Source organism: Glycine soja, chromosome 1, assembly GCF_004193775.1.
Source record: "Glycine soja cultivar W05 chromosome 1, ASM419377v2, whole genome shotgun sequence".
NCBI lineage: Eukaryota > Viridiplantae > Streptophyta > Magnoliopsida > Fabales > Fabaceae > Glycine > Glycine soja.
The window spans coordinates 3,605,211-3,618,621 of NC_041002.1; the positions used below are offsets into that span (position 1 = coordinate 3,605,211).

The 13,411-nt window shown below is 32.4% G+C and overlaps 2 protein-coding genes across 2 annotated transcripts; both read right to left on the bottom strand.

Moving 5' to 3' along the window:
• Nucleotides 1–2,704: 2,704 nt before the first annotated feature.
• Nucleotides 2,705–5,094, bottom strand: LOC114410206 (protein ALTERED XYLOGLUCAN 4-like). The gene is made up of 2 exons (XM_028374052.1): nt 4,684–5,094; nt 2,705–4,010 (listed from the first exon to the last, which is right to left on the bottom strand). Exons 1-2 carry the CDS (start codon nt 4,898–4,900, stop codon nt 2,911–2,913), a joined length of 1,317 nt encoding a protein of 438 aa, XP_028229853.1. The 5' UTR covers nt 4,901–5,094; the 3' UTR covers nt 2,705–2,910.
• A 4,361-nt stretch (nt 5,095–9,455) lies between these two features.
• LOC114406481 lies at nt 9,456–10,127 on the bottom strand. The gene is made up of 2 exons (XM_028369187.1): nt 9,998–10,127; nt 9,456–9,667 (listed from the first exon to the last, which is right to left on the bottom strand). Exons 1-2 carry the CDS (start codon nt 10,125–10,127, stop codon nt 9,456–9,458), a joined length of 342 nt encoding a protein of 113 aa, XP_028224988.1.
• Between the last annotated feature and the right edge of the window lie 3,284 nt (nt 10,128–13,411).

Genomic DNA, 13,411 nt, shown 5'->3' on the forward strand with positions numbered 1-13,411 from the left:
TAATTTGTATTTATGGCCATTTAATGCGTTTCATTCTCTGTTACCTCGCCACCATCCCAAAGGAAGAATGCTTCCAAGGATTCCACCTCTTCATCTTCATCATGTAAACCACTTCATTCATTCACTCATTCATTGACTCGTCTTTTTTCTTTCTCTCAAATAGCTTCCTAATGTTGGGATTTATTTTACTGTTTTGGTTAGGAACCAGTAAGTAGGATAGGATTTTACTTTTGTAGCTGATACTTTTTGTTAGAACACTTAAAAAATTCAACTTTTCTTTCTGTTTTATCTTCAATCAAATAAAAAGAAGATGCATAGTTAGAGAAAGTCTGATTTTTGTGTATTGCTTTTATATTAATGTTGAAGTGTTCTGTTCTGTGCTCTGTTTAGGAGAGTAGCTCATGTTGCTCGAGTGCTAAACATGCCAAGCTGATTCATCACTTTGTGGGAATGGGATTTTCCAGAGAGATAGTGATCGAAGCAATTGATCAAAATGGTTGTTTTTCTCATTTAATATATTCAATAACTATTATTAGTTTACTACTACTAGTAGTGATCTTACCATTTGATGCAAACCAAACCAATAATCCCACATAATTAGTGACCACCTGATCACACTAGAATTCTTTTGAGAACTGAACTTCATGAATAATAATCCCCTGTGTACCAGTACTATCCATACCTCAAAACCTGTTGAAAGAATGCTGCCAGAAATGCTGAATAGGTGAATTATGCAGCACTGACAGCATATATAACCTAGGTAAAGCATTCAATGAAGTATCCTCCCCCAACCACTTGTGTTTCCAAAAACTTAAACTCTCATCACTACCCACCTCCCACTTTAGTATTTTTTAAAACCATTTTGTGTCATTTTTTGCCCCACAAATATTACTCAATTCCCTCCACCAAATAGAAGTCCCTTTGTTACCCTCTTCACCAATAAGCCCTCCCCAACCCTCATACTTTGACTCCAAACACCTTAACTCAAAACGACCTTTTTTGATAAAAAAAAAAAAAGGTTCTCATCTCCATTGAGCTAAAAGGGCATAATTGAACATAGAAATTGTGAATGGACTGTTCAGCATGTGAGATCATTATCTTCCAGTATAAAAGACTATATATAAATTTGTTCTCTTGAATAACCTGGGAGTGTAGTAATGTTTCATTCAATAAATATTCATTCTCCCATTTTTCCCTATTTTCTTCAGTTCTTCACTCTTTATGAACTAGTTCTATCAAAGTGGGATAGATTCCTACTCTTAGCATTTTCTTACCATGATTCACTCTAGAACTTCACATTTATCCCTGTAATGTCAATTCGTTATTTCCTGTAATTCTTTTGCTCTACTCTATTCAAACTTTAACATACATAAAAAATTGAGCACTCCTATTCGTTAAGCCATTAATCGCATATCATATATTGTAATTCTAGAGTATTGCAGTGACTATATTATTAGTCATTTGTGTACCAAGCTTATTGAGCTCACTGTTACTTGGCCAGAACTTGAAATAGCTGTAATAAGAAAATCAAAGCAGGATTAATTTAAACCCTTTTCAGATGCAAAGCTCAGTAGAGTTAAAAGGAATTAAAAACCCGTAGTAAGACCAGCCATGTCATTGGATTACAATCTCACCACTATTGCCATGCCAGATAAGGTCTAAATTTAATATATGGTTCTCCATTACCTGTGTATGATCTTTAATTTTCTGATACAAGGTTGATAAATCAATTTTGGTAAATCTAATAACAAGTTCGCATGTCACATGAATAAAATGAATTAGGCCATAAGTTATTATAGAGGAAGTAGGTTCCATGCATTTAACTGGTTCCTTTTATATATGCAGGAAAGACCCTTGACATCAGAGAAGGATGAAACCCAGATCATTGAGCTTGCATGGTTCCTGATGTCATCATCCCTTACTCAATGCATTCATGTGTGTGAGGTGTGTAAGAGAGTTTTCGAAAATAAGAGTGCTTTAAATGGTCATTCAGCTATTCATAAATGGGCTATTGATTTTGAATTAATGGTTTACAAATGTGCTGAACGTGGAAAAGTATATGATCAGTAAAACGCAATAAATGGCCATATGCGTGATCACAATCATATAAAATATAGGCCATGAATTTAATTCCCATAGTGATCCTACCAGTGTTTCCAAAAAAACAAAAACTTAGATTCTTAGCTCTAGAATCTTGTCGTAAAGACATTTGAGATACTTGTAACTTGTAAGCTTCTTATCAATATTATAGAATTATAATATTTAATTTTCTTTCAGGATCTAACCTTCTTCCAAGAAAATACATGCACCTTCTCTGTGTATGAGTATGCAAATGGCAAATATTTGGTATACATGTGTTTTTCTTTGAAGATTTATTTGAGTGGATCTTCAAATTTAAATAGAAATGTTAAAATGCACTTCTGTCGTCGGCAAGTAATGAATGTTACTGTGTTAGACAGGTTAGTTAATCAGATATTTAGATAATCAAACATTTAGATGTAAGCATGTTCCGGCATGCTGTCCCAACTTCGATTGTGTCTTGATACAGTTTTAACCTCTTCTTGCAGTTTGGCCATAATTTAAGTTACATGTTTTATTATATTGCATGCTATTGTATAACCTCAAGTCTTCTAAACACTGAAAGCAAAATTTATCGGTAGTGGAGAGATGGAGAGCATCCATCAAACTTTCTCCATTAGAGATCAGAGTATTAAGTTTAGATTTTTTTTTTTAAATAAAATAGTTGCAATCTAATGTTTGTAAACATTTATCATTTTGAAAGAAAAGAACCTCAGCTAAATAAACAAAACAAATCATTCCTCAATTGAAGTTGCTCTTTTCTAAGGCAATATCCATCACCTGTGGTGGAAAAAATAAAATGTAATCAAGTAACAAGATATGAGAAATATCTCAGTCTTCATTCCTTGATTGCTTTTCCCACTTCTTCATCATTTCCAAAAGAATCTCATTCCATGTGTCTATAGGTCCAGGCAAGCACCAATGAACACAATCATTCTGCACACTCCCTGCATTCCCATTTACAAATGGAAAAGGATTCATATAAGGACCAGGGTGGCCATCAGGTCTCAATAATGCCAATTTGGTCACATCTAATGCTTCTAATCTTAACCTTCTTTTGGCTTTTGCCTTGGCATATTCCACTTCTTCAATCTCAATCTTTCTCATCTCAGCATCCATCCCTTCAAGTTGCTTCTCCGCATTTCTATAGGGCTTAGTCTTTGGACATGCACCAGCCTTATCCCACTCACCTTCAAAATGATGTGGTGAAAATGTTGTCACAATTACATCAATTCCATTGCCTTTATCTCCTCTTCTCTCAATTATGCTATTAAGGGTGGTTCTAAGGGCCTTTCTTAACACAATATAAAACCCAATTTCAGTGTGATTAAGCCCAGGACAGTAGTGGCAACCTAAAACTGAATCACCCTCATGGTAAACTGCTGGAAGCAAAAGCCAATGTCCAAATGATAACACAATCAAGTCCATTTGATCCATATCGTTTGCCCACCTCTCATCAACATGATCCAAGTACAGATTATTATTTGGGTTTGTGCTTGATTTTTCAACACCATGCACAAGAAAAGGAGACCAATACAAGGAAACGCTTGCATTGTGTGAAGGAAAGTGCCACCGGCTGAATTGGTTGTCCTTGCCAGTTTTGTGGTTGTAGACAAGGTTAGGAGTTGAGGCAGTGGCTAACATGCAAAGAAGGGACTCTAATTGGTTCCTGGCCATAGAGTCCCCCACAAAAGCTACATGCTTGTTCTTAATGTGTTGGAGAAAAGTTTGTGGCTCAAACCTTGGAAGATTGCATTGAGTTGGTTTCCATCTCCAGTGAAGATAGCCAGATTCAGGCCTGCCATGTGTGATGCAATTTCTGCCCTCTTTGATTGTTCCACATGTTGTATCATTGTACAAAGGGCTTCCACTGTCACTCACCCATTCACCATTGCAATAGTCACATTTGGTCTCTTTAGTTTTTCCCTTTTCTGCAATGAAGTACAATCAAGTCTTGTAAGTTGTAACACATCCCAAGTTACTAATGATATTACAATTCAGGACACAAGTATATAATTTTAAGAGTTAAATGGTGTTTTTGGTTCCAAAATTATTATCAATTGTTGAGTTTTATCTTTAACTTTTAAAACTACCACTTTTTATTCTTGCATTTTCTAAATACTTAAGGCTTGTTTGTCCTTGTATTGATTGTTTTTTTGTTTCATTTTCTGTTTTTTCACTTTTAATATACAAAATTGTCACACTGTTTTAATTTGTTTCTTGTTTTAAAAAATTTGTACAGGAGACAGAAAAAAACAAAATAAATCGTTTTCATAGTTTTCTATACAAATCTTTGAAAACAGAAAACAAATTCATAACATGGTGCCAGTTTTGTGAAAGTAGAAACAGAAAATAAAAATAGAAATAAATACAAAATAAACATGTCCTCAACTTTGGTCCATCGATCAGTCTAACTCTGTTATACATATACATAGTTGGACTGAGGAATGAAAACTTGAATATATACTAAGAAATAAAAACGAAAAGGTCAGAGTTTTACTTTTACAAGACAGAACAAATACAAAAAAGTTGACAATTTCATTGAGACAAGAAACACCATTAATCTAAATATTAAGAAGAAATTGTGCATGCTTATAGTAATACCTGCAGAAGAAGGAGGAGAAGCTGAAAGAGAAGAACGGTACGTGATGTTATTATTGGTGGAATGTGGAAGATCAGTTTTAGGAGATGGAGAAAAGGGTAAAGGGTAAAAGAATGAATGAATCAGAGCCATAGGAAGCAGAACACAAATGGTCCATGGAATAAGTCTCTTGGTGAGGGCGAGGGATTTGTTGTCTTTGAATTGGTCAGTAATTGGCATCTTCAAAGCTTTCCTTCTTGCTTATGTTTCCCTTTTTCGTGTTCATCAGATGAGAACAATGAAGAGAAACACTGAATTTTTTGTTTTCTGCATTGATCATGTGGAGTGAAAGTCAAAAAAGAGGAGAGACATAGAAGCAGGTTTCTTTGGTTATTCAGTTATAGAAACAGGCAGAAGGATCCTCTATGATCTCTCCAATTTACTAACTAATTGTCATAGAATCTTGCTTTTCCAATTTTGTCCTGAATCCTTATTATTGTGATATAAATATATGTAAAGTGATTAAATCTTAAATCACTGATCCCATAGATCAACTAAGGCAAAATTATTTCAACGTAAATATTAATATTTTTTTTACAAATATCAGAAAATTTATGACAACGTATTTTACTTAAGCTAAACTCCTACTTAGTGATGTAAAATTTGTGTTTTGGAGTTTAGACAAAAAAAAATCATTAAATATTATAAGAATACCTGTAAAAAAAATTGACAAGGAAATGTGCATTAAATCATAACTCAGTAGTACAAAAATTTCTGTGATCTCAATTTCTGTTTTTTTTGTTTTTAACAACTATTTCATTCTCTATGAGCGTGTACTTTGCCTTTTCAGTTTTGAATAAATATATTATTTTCCGTGGTACTAGAAGGAAAGCCCAAAGCAATGTGATGCAAGGATAGAATCGTCTACCCACTTCAGATTGCTTCCTAGTAATGCGGGTTTCGTCTACATTAAAGTTGATTGTACATGTTTGACTTATTAGGATGATTTGTAAAAAGAAGATATTGGATACTTTAGTTGTTAACCTACTTTGTAGACTTCCTACTTTAAAGATTGAAAAATTAACTCTGACAGATTTTTTTAATGTAAAGAGAGTTGGTATGATAACTTTTTTTGTTGTTGGAGAAATTATAAATTTATAATGTAAAGAGAATTGTTATGCTATCTTCAATGTAAAGAGAGTTGGTATGATATCCATAATTATTTGTTGAAGTAATAATGAATGAGTTTGTTATTAAAGGAAAGACAGAGAGAATTTCTGAGTAACATTACCCAAAACCCTTGAAATTTTTTAAGGATATCATAGAATTTCTCTAATATAAAAACAATATTCGGTCTTTATATTTTTCAGGTATGAATCTTTTGGTTGATAAAGCTCATTTCTTTCTTCTATAGCAAAAATAATTCATTTTATTAATAAGAAATTATTTTTGTACAATATACATATATATAACAATATTAAAAAATAAACAAGGAGCTAGAGAAAGAGAAATATAAAATAAAATAAATATAATGAATGAGAGAAAAAAAATGTATATTATAAATATATAATATTACAAAAGTGTCTGTAAATTATGCAATACTAATTACCTGATAAGCTATCATAGTTTACATGCCTTTCCATTTATACAAACCTAATTACATTCATACTACATAAAAATACTTTTTAATATTGATTATTTAAAAGTTTCAACGCCAGTTTTATTACACAATTTTGTTGTGCAATAGGTTGTTAATGTATTATTTAATCACGATTTTGTTCTGCAACAAATTTTATTACAAATCGAAATCACGATTCAGTTGTGTGATGAATTGTTGTACAACGGAAACATAATTTTGTTGTGCATCAACAGCACCAAATATAAAGAAATTGTGATTCTGTCATGTGAAATTTCACAACAGAATCATGATTTCATTTTACCATAAAAAAATACCTAGCAATGTGAGTGCAAGATGGGATGGGAAATGGTAGTTTGATAATTGCTCTTGATTGGTAGGGGTCAAGAGCAATTTTGTTGGAACCAGTAGTAATACCGAACAAAGGCTAGGAACTGAGTTATCTAAAATAAATAAATAAAAGTATGGGTTTGTCATTGTTTTCGTATATAGATTATCATGTAAATACTTATTTTGGTTTCGAGAAGTGTGAGACAATGCCAAATTAATTTTTGAAAGATAAAAAAATTCAAATTTAATCTTAATGTGTAAAAGTGCAACATGTTGACTTTATCGTTAAATTTGTAAAATTATTTTATTATTAAATTATAATATTCAATGACTAAATTTGATATTAGTTATAAAAACAACACACAAGAACTTATTTATTATAGTTGGTGACAATCTTCACTATAAATAGATAAGAGAATTAGTGGAAAAAAAACAACACACATGAAGAGAGAATGCGTGAGAAGAGAGATTGTGAAACAAAATTACTTTGTTAAGAGAAAAATGTTTATGTATGAGTGTTATCATTTATTGTAACTCATTGAGTGAGGTACTCGAGCTTGAAGAGTGATATACTATTTAGGGTAGGTTACAATTATGTAATCATTTTTGTATTAAGTGAAATACTTTTGAGACGATTTCGTGGGCGTAGACAAGAGGTGTCGAACCACATTAAATTTTTGTGCTCGTTATTATTTGTCTTACAGTGTAATCTTTATTGTGCTTTCACGATTCTTTATATGTGTAGGTAATTTTATTTGTGGGAGAGTTGATTATCCAACATAATAGTATGCTGACTTTACAAAGAAATTACCATCTTTACATAGCTTCCACATAATCGAATCTTCTCCTAAATCTTAACACACCAGGATACACAACAACTCATTATAGTCTCTATGCTAGAAAATTTGAACAGCCCTTTGCAAATTCCATGAACCTATCTCAACATGAATTTGGTTAGAAACTCTCCAATCTTCTGTTTCCGGAATTGGCTTGCTAGCAACAAAAGAATTCATGGAGCCCGCAACCAAAGATCTTTCCCAATGTTGATCCTCTTACCATCACCAATTCTCCACTTGAGACCCCTGCTAACCAACACGTGAAAAGCTTGGATACTTCGCCAATCAAAGCTTGAATTATGGCCTAAAGCAGCCTCCAAGAAGACCCCTTGAGGGTAATATTTGGTTTTGAAAACTCTCACAATAGTAGTATTTGGGTTAGAAATCAGCTTCCACCCTTGCTTCGCTAGAATGGCTAGATTGAATCCAAATAGGTGTCGGAAACCCATCCCTTCAAACTCTTTTCTCACTGCCATCTTATCCCAATTCAACCAGTTAATCCCTTGCCCTTTCCATTGTTGCCACCCCACCAGAATGAGTTCATTATACGCTAGATCTAGTCGACTAAGGAGACGAGCATGGGGAAGGTGCTCATGCAATAGACTGGAATAAACTACTATATAGATTTAATCAGAACCTCCTTGCCAGAAATGGATAAATGCTTCCATAACCAATGGTTTATCTTCTTGCAGATTCTATCCTTAAGATAGTTAAAAACCTTTATTTTTCTTCCTCCCAATCATGGATGAAAAATCCAAGTATCTTCATGTGACAAGACTCTCGGACACCCCCATAATACTAGAAACTTCATCCTTGATGAGAGGGGATGGGTTCCTACTAAAATAAACATTTGATTTGGCCAAGTTAATGGCTTGGCTGGAAGCCTTCTTAAGCAAGGAAAGGATTATCTTCATGCAACTGCTTTCCTTGGAATTTTTCCTGAAAAATAAGAAGCAATTGTCAACAAACAATAAGTGTGAAAGGGATGACACCCCTCTGCACACTTTAATACCATGCAAGTCTCCCCTCAACTCCTCCTTCTTAATCAAGTTGTAATGCCTTCATAATAGAGGATAAACATATAGGGTGATAGTAGGCCATCCTGTCTTAAACCTCTTTGGGAAATAACTGGGCCTACACCTTAACCATTGACTTGCATATTATACTTTATTGATTGAAGACACATAAACATTCAACCCACCCAACACTCACAGAAACCCAATTTCAGTAGTATAGCTCTCACAAAACCTCACTTAATTCTATCATATGCCTTACTCATATCAACCTTAAGTGCCACCTCTTCTTGCTTGCCCTTCACCTTGCACTTCATATGATGAATCGCCTCAAAAGCAACAATCGTGTTATCAGTTATTGACCTATTCTCCACAAATGCAGATTGCTCAACAAAAATGCAGTTTGGCAAAAGAGGCTTTAACCTATTGGCAAGAATCTTAATAAGGACTTTATAAACCACATTGCAAATAGATATGGGACGAAGACCTTTCATGGATTCTAGATTTTCCTTTTTGGGAATCAAAACTATATTAGTATCATTGAGATTGGGGGAAGACAACTATCCTAAAGCCAAAGCACATAAGTTTGAAACCGCTCCTCACCCCACACAAGTTCCAAAATCTCTTATAGAACACCGGATTGAAGCCATCGGGCCTTGAAGGCTTGTCCGAATTCATATTGAGCAGGGCATGCTTGAGCTCCTCCTTCAAGAAGGGCTTAGTAAGCTCTTGATTATCTGAATCAAAAACTCTAGCTTCAACACACTTAATCACAAGGTCACTCCGTGTTGCTACTAATGTATAACTTATCAAAATAAGAATTAGCCACTTTATGCAAACCCTCTTGAAATTCCATGACTTCCCCCATTATCATCCAACAACTTATCAATTTTGTTCTGCTTCCTATAGGTTAATGCCATGGCATGAAAGAATTTCGAATTTGAGTCTTTATCCTGACACCAATAGGCCTTTTCCCTTTGTCACCAAAACGCATCTTCCTTGTTCAGCCACAATCCCATGGCCTCCCTAGCTTCCTCATACCTTCTAATACCCTCTTCATCCCTAATGTCCTCTTCCTTGCTAGCCCTAAAAGCTTCTACATCTTTTTTGCATCTGTCAATCTCAGCTCTGAAACTCAATTTGAGGTTTTTCCCCCAAGCCCTTAAATCAACAGCACAATTATCCAACTTGCCTAGAATACTAGCAAAAGGATCTTTGCCCCAAATAACTATGTTGGTCGTTGTTTGTATGTCACTGTGTATGATGTATGATGGTCACTTTTTTCTTTAAATATATTTACTTATTTTAAATTTACATTATTTATTGAATTTTATTATTATTTATTTACCTGTTTATACATTTCAAATTGTACAATATATAATAAATTAATTTTTACTTAGGATGATTTTTTAATTTATTTAATATTATCTCAATCTATTATTTATTTATTTATTTATATCAAATTTAATAATGAAGGTTCTTTTTTTAGGTTCATATATTGATAGTGATCTCATAAGATCACTTGCCTCAATAGATGTTACTTCATCATTTGTGTCAGAAAAATCATCATCGATTACATCTTGTTCATTAGATGTTTCCCCAACAAATGAGTTTGACATAACATAATCTCCATCATCTTTATCCAAATACATAATTGTTCACAACATGTGAGAACTAACTTCACTACCTTGTTATGGGATAGTAGAACAATCCACAATATCTTCTTCAACATACATTTCTAAGACTATTACGCCATTTTGTTTATCAAAAGCACAAATCATGATTTGTACATCTTCATCATCATATATATGTAATGTAACATATTTTTTTACTTACTATGAATCTTGATGTTGTAGACAATATAACTTAATTTGAGCATAACTTTAATTTATCATGTATCTTCCTTTTTAATACATAAAAATTGATACTACCTCTAATCTTAATTGCTCTCCTAGTGCTTTCAAATATCAAGCCATCATCCCCATCGTACACCCTCCCATTAATATACACAAATGCTACAATTAGAGCAACCACAATTCTTATCAACATACCCTCAAATGTACAATATTAACTTAACTTGAACAATTATACATAATTTTTGGAAAATAGAATATAATTAAACTTACAAATACATAATTAATAATATTTAACAAAAATAAAGTATAAAAAATCACATACAATATATCAAAAATAAAACTACACTTTTACTAAAAATCATTAAAAAAAAATATTTCATAAATCTTCACAAAATAGACATAATCATATAACATAAAAAAAAATATTACATATTCATCTAGTTATACAAATGCATAACATATATCTCTTAACATATAAAAAATGAATGTGTAAGAAAAAACTCAAGCGTTTGATGTATATATTGAATGTGTGAATAAGACCAAAAGTAGCCTATATTTATAGTTACAACCCTAGTTAATGCAAATTGTTGTTTCAATGCTAAGAACAATGTTATTTTCACGTGATTGTATTTGAACCTGCATATAAATATTGTCGATTCATATTTTCTACAATTGTTTAATGACCACTTGTTTCATGCACGAATCAGCAATTACAAATTGTTGTATCACCAAACCAACAACTTCAAATTGGTGCACTAGTCATGTTGACGTGACAAACCAACAATTTCGAATTACTACTTCCTTCTAATGTGACAAACCAACCATTTCAAGTTGGTACTTCATTTTAAGTGTTCATGTAACAAATTCAATTTATTATATCCTTAATACACTGTTGGCATCTCTCAGACTCATATAAAGAACACAATCAAATCACCCACTTGAGTGATTTGATAGTGTTTCAACAACTACCAAAATTTATACTATTATTCTTAGAGTGAAACAATTATTTTAAATGATTATTTCATATTTTTTTTACTAATTGAACTATCAAATTTTCAAATTATCATTTTGACTTAAGACTTTGATCAAAATAGATTCATATCAATAATCTCAATATATAATAAAATCGTCCAGCCAATGGCATGTGTTGGCTGCATATTGAATAGCAATACTTTTTTCACTTTTTTATTTTACTCTCTCACTTTCTCTTTTTGATTTTTAGAAAACCCTCCTATTGCCGGAGTCACACTCTAGTTTGTTTTAAAATAAATCCATTTTGATAAAAAGTTTGTAAAAATAACCCAAAAGGTCAATAACTATGAAAAAATCAGTAATTTCCAATCAAGTGTTGCATACTACATGATATTGATAAGTCACAAAAAACTACTCGAGAGCTTATTTTTAAGCTCCTTTTAATGAGATTATGTGAAGAAAAACAGTTAGGCCAAACACTATCATTTGGATAATTATTGATTGGTGTGTATTTCTCTCAATAAGGTGAACCATTCATATCGTTATTAAAAAAAGTCTTACTAATTACTTCCTCTGTTTCAGTTTATATGACATTTTAGAGGGAAAAAATATTCTAAATTATATATCATTTTACAAAACCAATACAGCATTAATTATTTTTTCTAAAACTACCATTAATCAGTACATGCATTAATAATATTTTTCTCAATTCTCGGAATTTGTCTTTCCCAAGTCATTTCTCTTTTAGTTCAAAGCCAATTTTTATTCTTCATGCACATTTATTCACAAGAGAACTCCAACAACATTGGACTTTTGGAAAGTGCAGAACACGTGTTACATAGCATTTGCCAAAAAATGTCTAACTAATTATGAACAATGACATTGTACATATGGACCCACCTACAAAATAATTAATACTCGATAAACAGACACAGATCTGAGAAGTCAACATTTCATTGTCCAGGCACTGTCATTGGCAAGTAAACTCAACAGTGGCATTTATAAGGAAAATGTTGAACATATTTCTCTCTCTGAGGGAAAAGCAGAGGAATATAAGGAGAAATAAATAAATATAAAAAATTAATAATACGTGAAAGCAAATTAAAGAAAAATCTGTTAAACAAAATAATAATAAATGTCCTTATGTTTCATTTCATCAATATCTTCCTACCATCCTAGTGAATATTTCTTGCCTTCTGAACAGCTCATAAATTACCCATTCTAGTGAAAAGTACCTCAGCCGCATGAAAATAAATTATTGTTTACTTAAAGTATAGAAGATAATCATCTATCAACCACATCCATATACATCCATGCTTATAGTCAAATCAAAATATTCAGAGAAAATTAATTTTATACCTAACAATAACTAAACTCTTTTTTTTTTTATAAATTAAATTTGCCAGTGTGAGAACGAAAGAGCCACCGAGTATAACCTTGTTGGAATTGGCTGAATCCGTGAAGTTTTCCAATAGTGGCTAACATGCAAAGGAGGGACTCTATGTGGGTTCCTTGCCAGAGAGTCCCCAACAAAAGCTATATGCTTGTTGCTTATGAGTTGGAGAAAAGTGTTGGGGTCAAACCTTGGACAATCGCATGTAGATTCAGTTGTTGGAAATACGTTTTTCTTTTTGCAAGTATTATCTTGAAAGTGAGTCTCTGAATCTTTCGTTTTTTGCTCCCAATGTCCCTTTGCCAAAACACGTGCCTACCTAAATTCATAATTCAATTAACTGAATAGAGCAATCTGGTACACAGGAATGTTAGCAACGTATATATGGCCGGAATAAAATTTTATGTTATCCTATTAATTTAGTATTTATATAAAGAAAATAATAAACATATATACATCTATTTTCTCTTCCATCCTACTTTCACTTCATTATTTCTTCTCTCCTGTACCAAACATCTATGTACGAAAGATTATTATAAAAATATTTAAAATTATTGCTGGTTTTTTTTTCATAAAAAAATCCTAAAAATGCAAGTAACAACTAATCAACTAACATGTAAACAAAATGCACAACAACACTCGGCATTCCTTACAAAAAATGTATGGTATGTCGCTGAGTCATTTTCAAGTCATCCATAATTCCATATGTAGACCA

Coding starts and splice junctions, on each gene's coding strand:
- LOC114410206 (XM_028374052.1), bottom strand. CDS start 4,900: ATGCCAATTACTGACCAATTCAAAGACAACAAATCCCTCGCCCTCACC. Junction 4,011..4,683: donor TTCTCCTCCTTCTTCTGCAG/GTATTACTATAA, acceptor ACTTCATTGCAG/AAAAGGGAAAAACTAAAGAG.
- LOC114406481 (XM_028369187.1), bottom strand. CDS start 10,127: ATGTATTTGGATAAAGATGATGGAGATTATGTTATGTCAAACTCATTT. Junction 9,668..9,997: donor AGTAACATCTATTGAGGCAA/GTGATCTTATGA, acceptor CTAGTATTCTAG/GCAAGTTGGATAATTGTGCT.